Source organism: Echinops telfairi, unplaced genomic scaffold, assembly GCF_000313985.2.
Source record: "Echinops telfairi isolate 266 unplaced genomic scaffold, ASM31398v2 ScPeMD7_2;HRSCAF=8, whole genome shotgun sequence".
NCBI classification, from domain to species: domain Eukaryota; kingdom Metazoa; phylum Chordata; class Mammalia; order Afrosoricida; family Tenrecidae; genus Echinops; species Echinops telfairi.
In genome coordinates, this window is record NW_022103898.1 from 75854267 (window position 1) to 75861705 (window position 7439).

At 52.0% G+C, this 7439-nt stretch overlaps 1 protein-coding gene across 3 annotated transcripts in view; it reads right to left on the reverse strand.

Moving 5' to 3' along the window:
- The window catches only part of KIF5A (kinesin family member 5A), a 34233-nt gene extending 28332 nt beyond the window's left edge, over positions 1 to 5901 (reverse strand). For 2 of the 3 annotated variants that reach the window (XM_004700515.4, XM_045290455.1), the window contains exon 1: positions 5641 to 5901. In XM_004700515.4, the coding sequence (XP_004700572.1) occupies positions 5641 to 5769 (129 nt within the window). In that variant the 5' untranslated portion in view covers positions 5770 to 5901. Of the gene's footprint in view, positions 1 to 3305; positions 3383 to 5640 lie in introns of those variants that run through there. The other variant, XM_045290471.1, reaches the window with a different exon arrangement.
- Positions 5902 to 7439: the final 1538 nt, after the last annotated feature.

The window sequence follows — 7439 nt, forward strand, 5'->3', positions numbered from 1 at the left end:
ATATATATATATATAAAAGGCTGGAAGCAAATACATCAAATTGCCAACAGTTTGGTTTTGTTTTTGGTGTGGGGCAGTTGGAGAGATTTTTTTGTTTTCCCATGTGGTTTTGTTTGTAACTTTGAAGATGATTTTGCTGTTTTATTAGAATGAAAAGCATCATTTTTAATGAGGAGCTAATAACGAGCATAAGATGGAAGAAAATGTTCTGAAATTGACTGTGGTGATGACTGTACAACTCTTCTTAATATGATTGAACTATTGAATTGTATAGTTTATGAATCATGTCAATGAAATGGTTTTAAAAATTAAAACATTTTTTAATGTTATTGAAGAAAATCTTCCTTAATTAATGAATTGGAATATCTCAGCCTGCCTCAATATTCCTTCCACCCAGTGGCCAAGAAACAAACCAAACCAGTCTATCTAAAAAAAACCCAGTGTACTGAAGGCAGAAGACTGCCTCTTCTCAATCGTGATCCAGCCATGCCTCAGGAAGCCAGGCATCCAATCCAGTCCAAGGGGACTCAGTAGGACTCCTAAACCCTTCCTGTTCTCCCATCTGAGAAGGCAGGCACCAAAACACACACACACACACACACACTCCAGAGGGCCCTGTGAATGCGTTAAAATGGAGGGCGCTCTCCAAATGCTGAAGCCAGAGCAGACAGAAAAGAAGGCTGTGTTATCAGACTGGTGGTGCCACAAGGCAGGTAGCCGTAGAAAGGGTGGCACTTAGTGCATCTCTATCACTGGCAGGGAAAGGCACATGGCACGGGTTAGGAGTTCAAAGGTCTGCAAAGGCCTGCTAATCCCATCCCTATTCATAGCTGAGCCGGCAAAGCCCAAGTCTAGTTCTTTATTCCTGTACCTTAACATTTTCATTCCCATTAAATCTCTTTTAATTTGCTATGCATCAGACTCGGGATGAAATCGTTTTGTTGACTCTTTTCATGAAGATAAAACTAGACCATCATAAAAAGTTATTTAAAAAATGAAAAAAAACAAAAAACTAGACCAGTGGTTTTTGACTTTTTCTGCCTCTAGACTACTCACATGGGGCATCTCCCTCGTATTTACATCTCTCTTTACACATAATTACTTTTAATTGGCTGGTAGTGTGTGATGGGGAATTCCTTATCAAATCTGGGGGAGCATCTGGTTAGTTAACAAAAGCTAGTTATATTGCCCCAAACACCTTGGCCAAGCCCCTCCTTAGGTTTGGATCCTGGATTGAGTTTCTGGAGGGCAGGCTGTCTCTAACACACACCCCACCCTCAACCAGAGGCCACGCTTCATAAGTGTTTCTTGAGTAAATTATAGATTTTGATGGAGAAACAGAGCAAGAAGATGGAAGGGACCTAGAGGTTTGGATGAAACAACCAACAAGGAGGGAAAATGTCAATGACTTCTCATCTTGACATAGGACCGCTTGTGGGGAGACAGTGTTTCACACAACCAAAATCAAACCCATCTATTCCCACTCATAGCAGCCCCACAGGACAGACTAGAAACTGCTGCATAAGGTTCCCGGGGATGTGGAATTTGTGGAAGCTGACTGCCACATCTTTCTCCTAGACGGTGGCTGCTGGGCTAGAACTTTGAACTTCCAGTTAGCAGCCGGACACTGGACTGCTGTGCCACCAGGCCCTTGAATAAAAAGAGCAGCAGCATCTAACTCTCAGCAAGAGGTCACTGTGTACCTGGCACCATGCTAAGCACTGTAGATGCATAATCTCCTAGAAGACTGCTTATAGCATCCTATGAGGTAGGTACCATCATCATTCCCATTTTATAGATGAGAAAACTGAGGCTCAGAGAGGTCAGGTAGCTTGCCCACAGTCGCATGAGCTGAGAAATAGAACAATTTCAAATCCAAGCAATTTGACTCCAGAGGTACATCATCAATGGGATCAATGAAATGAAATGCCAACACTGCTGTCACATCCTTAGCATGGCTTTTTCTCCCCTCCCCCAGGCATGCCACCCCTCCCCCATCTGGGCTCCTCGCCAAAGGTTTCCCGACAGAGCTAAAGCTCTTCACCATGCCTTTCCTCCAACCTCAACTCCATGTTCAGAACTCATCGATGCCCCTTTCAAAGGGGTCTCCCTGGATACCCTCCCCTTGCCTCCAGGTAATTGAAGACCCATTAAATTGGTGCAACAGGAGTGAGAATTTTCTAAACACTCACAGAGACCTCTCACCTTTAAGAAATGTCCCTTGACAGCCAATCCCCCTCCCACCCCCAGCAATCTCAGACTCCTCACAGCTATCTCTGGTGAGTCTTTCTCCCACATCCCATAAGCCAGATCTCTGTTCTCTTGAGCACCTTCCCCACCCCCACCACCACAACCCCAAAGCCTCCCTGCCATCTCCTTGTTCACTTATGTATCCCAGCAGCTAGTTTTCCACCATGGATAATAACTAGCTAGTGGGAGGGCCTGAGACCAGGGGTCCAAAGACCAACCTGTTCCTACTCTCAAGAAAGCACTTGGTAGAGGCTGTACTTCCAGCACCAGGCCCGATTTCCATGGTGACACCCCTGGGGATAGTTGTCATGGCAATCCTGGAGAGACACTGGCCACAGCAAACACTGCTGCCCCTCTCCAATTGTCTTTCAAAAGGCTCCCCAAAGCTTTCGTTATCAAAATAATCCTGGGCTACCCCAATTATACTGACTCTACTCCAATAACCCAGCAGGCCTCCACCTAGCCTTTTCCTAGTGAGGTACTTGATTGTATTAGTTGTTTTGTTTTTTGTTTTTAACTTTCTGAAGAACTCATTTAACGATAAGGAGATGGAGGTTGGTGGCATGTTGTGGACACGTGAATGAAGGTGTGTGTGTGTGTCTGCGCTTGTTTTTCCACACTGTCATCCTTTTCATATCTGTTCTCCACTTAGAGGGCCTGGTACAGATTCAATAGCTCCAACGACAGGGACACCCTGCCCACCAAGGCAGAGGAAGCACAACAGAGTCACACAAATGCATCCAGTGGCAGAGGCACACTGGGATTCTGAGTGACACAAAGAGCAACACAATACAACATCCCTCTACCATGACGCAGCCCACTAACTTTTGACAAGCCCTATCCCCCAGGTTCCTGGAACTGGCAGGTGCAGGGGGCAGAATAGGGGAGGGGCAAGGTTCACAAAGCCTCTTCTCCTACTCAGCGCCAAGCAAAACAAAGCCCACAACCATCAGAGGCTCTGAAGGCCAGAGCTAGCCGCAGTACTGCAGAAGCAAACCGCGGTGATTACTGGAAGGAGCAGGAGCAGTTGGGTCTAGAAAGATATCATCACCCACCTTCATTTTCACCTCACCTGCCAGCTTCCTCCATGAATTCCTCATACAGTTCCCAGGCCCTGGACGCCAAGGGGAGAGGAGAGGAGGAAAGAGGAAAGGGGCTAGGAGGGTCCCTAGTTGCGACCCTCAGAGATTTCCTCAAAATCATTTCTCCTACCATTCACATTCTCCTGGATGAGCAAAGGCTATTAAGGCTGGGAAGGCAAGCTCCCAGGATGCTGCCTGAGACAAAATGGCCCCTCGGAAGCTTGGATCTCGGAGTGAGAGATTGACAAGGAGGGCTAGTGGGAGGGAAGAGGCAAAGGAAGACAAAGGAGTGGCCCTTCAAACATGGGGCAAAATAGAGAAGGAAGTACCAGCTGTGGAGCTGAGAGAAGATTTGAATTGACAGCCCCCCACCTCGCTTCCTCTCTCACCTCCCACAGTGACTCTCCTGTCTAGCTGGGCTAACTGGACAACTCCCACCACAGGGCCTTCTCCCAGTTTCAGCCCTGCCCCAGACCCAGCACATCGGACAGCCCCAGAGGGCCTAAGGGAGTTGGTTCAGACTTACCTGAAATGCCTTCTGGAGCTAGTTTTAGAAGTAGAAAGATTTCCTGGGGGGGGTTTTGTGGGGTGATATGTTCCCCCATAAGCACCCCTTGCCTGCTTCTCAGCCTTCAGGTGGGGCAGGGGGCTCAAGTTCCAACTCTCATAGTTACCAGTAATCCTCAAATACAAAGACCCCCCCAGGGTTGGTCTAGGTATTTGTTTAACCCAGCCAGAGTGACCAGACAGCAAGGGTCTCAGATGGCAAAGCCTGGGACCAAGAGTTAAAGAGAGACAGAAGTACTTCCTGTGTGGCAAATACGCACAAACACAAACTCACACACGGTTGAAGCATCCACTGGAGTTCGCAGTGTGGATGAGGGTACAGGGTGGTGGCAGAGTCCTCTTTGGGACTCCCCGGGATGGACAGGCAGGTCTCTTTGAAAGACTGCTTCTTCAGAATCTCATTCTCTCACTCGTAGTGCCCAGGCTTCCTCCTCTCCTCCAATCCCGTAACAAGCATCTTTCTAGCCGCCTTGAGTCAAACACACCTCAGAATCACCTCTGACCTTGAGAAGCTTCTTGAATGTGCCCCTCCCTTCCTAAGCAGGGCTCTCCTCCCCTGGCCCACCATCCCTCAAGCCTCCCTGGACTTGATGCCCAGTTCCTCTTACCCCACAGTCTGAGGTCCCTACCAGCCTAGGCCAGACCCAAGGGATGGGGCCTCAGAGTTCCCCTTAACTCATAACATCAATAACAGATAAGGGTTCCCAACAGAAATCTGGGGAGGCTGTGTGATGGAGAGGGAAAAGTCCGAGCTTTGGAGCCACTGATCCACGTTCAGCTCCACGCACTAACTGTGTGACCTTGAGAAAGTCATTTAAGTTCTTTGAGCCTCAACATCCTCATGTGGATAATGGATCCATGAATTCCTACTTCAGAGAGCTGTTTTGAGAAGGAAATGGCAATGACCAACTGACAAACACGGGAGAAATATCATTCCCCTTCTCCAAAGAGCTCTTCCATGCATGAGCAAGGTCGATGATGAAGATGGGATGAAGGTGGCTGGCTACTTTTTATTGGCTCACCAGGAGGAAGTATGAATAAACAAGTACTTATTAGGATCTTGGGGTTAGGGCATTGTTACTTGTTGAAGAAGTGCTGGAGAGTGGTCTTCTTCCTACTGACCTGGGAGGAAATGGGCAGACGTTTATTCCCTAAGGACCCCAATGGTTCCCCCAAACTGGGTGTGGCATCAGTGGATTCCTTTCCCAGAACACCCTTCATGAGCCTTGTCCCCCTCCCCCAAGTTCAGGCTGTAACTAATTCAAGGAATGATGGAGGCCCTGGTCCCAGAGCCCACTTTTACGGCGACCCTGGGCTGCCGGACCTCCTATTACCCCTATCCAGTTCGCCTTCTCCTCCCTTCCAGCGGGGTGGGGGCAGGGGTCCGAGCCAATAACAAAGGGAAGCCATACCTTCTCTGGGGGAGAGGAAAAACGTCAGAAAAACAAGGGACCGACTCTAAGGGGTGGGGACCCTATGGAGAGCAGCAAAGGGGCATTGGAGCCCCGGGGCCCCGGGAAGTAACCCCCTCCCACTCTGCAGTCTGGACCCGGGGCCTGGCCAGGCCACACCCAGCCATCCTGATGCAGGAGAGAGAAGGAGGGGCTGCGGCGGGGAGGATGGAGGATGGAGGATGGAGGATGGAGGATGGAGCTGAGGGGAGGGGAGGAGGTGAAGTGTGACAGGCAGGGGCTCAGGCTCCTGCCCCCTCCTTGAGATCCCTTCCAGGGGCTGCACTCACCCCAATAATGACGCTGTCGTCCCCTTGGAAAATGGGGATGAACTTATCCCCCCGGAGAATTTCCGACTGGTTCAGGGGTCGAAATCGGCAGAGCACCTTGATGCTACATTCGTTGTTGGTCTCCGCCATGGTGGTCGCCGACGTGGGCCTGGGGCACTTCTGGGGCTGCCGGGGGAGTTCTGCTCCGGGGGAGGCGGGCGCTCAGCGGCAGCCGAGGCGGAGGGAAGGAGCTCGGTCCCTGCTGGGGGCGCCGGGGCGCGGACCGGGAGCCGTGCGGGCGCGGGCGCGCGTTCTCTCCTGCGGCACGGGCTGCGGGAGCGAGACCTGGCGGCGAGTGCTCTCCCGGCGCTCTGCCTCTCCGCCCTGCGCTGCAGCGGCGCGCTGCGGGCGTGGGCGGGGCCTCGAGGAGAGTGGGCGGGGCCTCGCCGAGCGGGGCGGGGCCGCGAGGGGCGGGGGCGGGGCCTCCCGCACGGGCTCCCCGAGCTGGAGCACCACCGCCCAGGGTCGACCTTTCTCGCGGCTCGCTTGCTCCGAAGCCCTAGCACTCACCCCTCCCCACTGAAGCTCAGCGGTCCCCTCGCGTCCACCCTTCCCCCGCCAGATCACACGCTGCCTCCCGGAGCCCCGACCCGTTGGTCCCGCCCCCCGACTCCACCCCCTGGAAGCCAATTAAGGAGGTGGGTTTGTCTACCGGAGAAGGTCAACAAGGTTTCTTCCTGAGCAGCCCCCCCGCCACCCCTCCCAGCCCATCCCCTGCACCCATCACCGGCAGTCCTCTTTAAATGGAGAGCACACTTCTCATACTCACTTCCCAACCCTGCCCAACGCACAGCCGCCAGATTCCGCCGCACTTACCTCAAGGACAGCGGCCTTGTGGCCATACTGAGGTGGGTCTCCAGGTCCCATTCTTGAGATCATTCCTGAGTGTTAGGGGGCGGGGGGAGGCTGGCTCCCACCATTCCCTTCTATATCCACAGATGAACCGTACTGTCTCCCTAACCTGTACACCAGGGCCAGATTGAGAGAAACAAATTCCCATCTAGGCTGTGAGAATTAAGCAGCAGGTGAATGTCTCCGTTTGGCCTTCTAAATCTGGCCTGGGATGGAAGCCAGTGGGAGAAAGTTTTGCAAGAGAAAGGGGAGTCAAGGCCTTGATTGGAGTGGTAAGGCCAAAGGAGCTTCTGAGAGGACCACTGGGGCTAACACCTGCATTTGGGCTTCAGGCAGGTTTAGGCACATCTGTGTGTTTCCTGTTCCAGTTACCCCTGGACCTAACACCCAACTCCCTTTCTCAAGCCCTTCCTATCTGCTCCCCTTCCTGTCCCTTCATTGGCAAAGTTAAGCCCAAAGATGCCTTGTCCTTCCTCACTGGTCAGACTACTGCTGCAGGCCCTGGGTAGAACCACCAAGAAGCTGGCCATTGCTTTTTTCCCAGGGTCACAGGACTTGGCTGACCAACAGAGAGTTGGACTGCAGGAGTTGGAGCTCTATGCCCAGGGGAAGAGGTAGGGGAGGTTGATGGAAGATGGGAGGAGGGGATAGAGATCCTGTCAAATGTCTCAGGTCCCATAGACTCTATGGGACAAGGGCGAGAGACTAATGGCCTGGCCAGTCAACAGGCAACCACACAGAACTCATCTGAGGGAGGTTCCTCCTGCCATGCCTACACCTCTAACCTGCCTGCATCCATCTCAGGGGAACTGAGGGGAAATGGTCCAGCAGAAGGAACTGGATGAGAAGGCAGTAGGACTGTGGAGAAAGAGAGGCAGACTTGGAGAGTGTAGATAGAATGACAATGA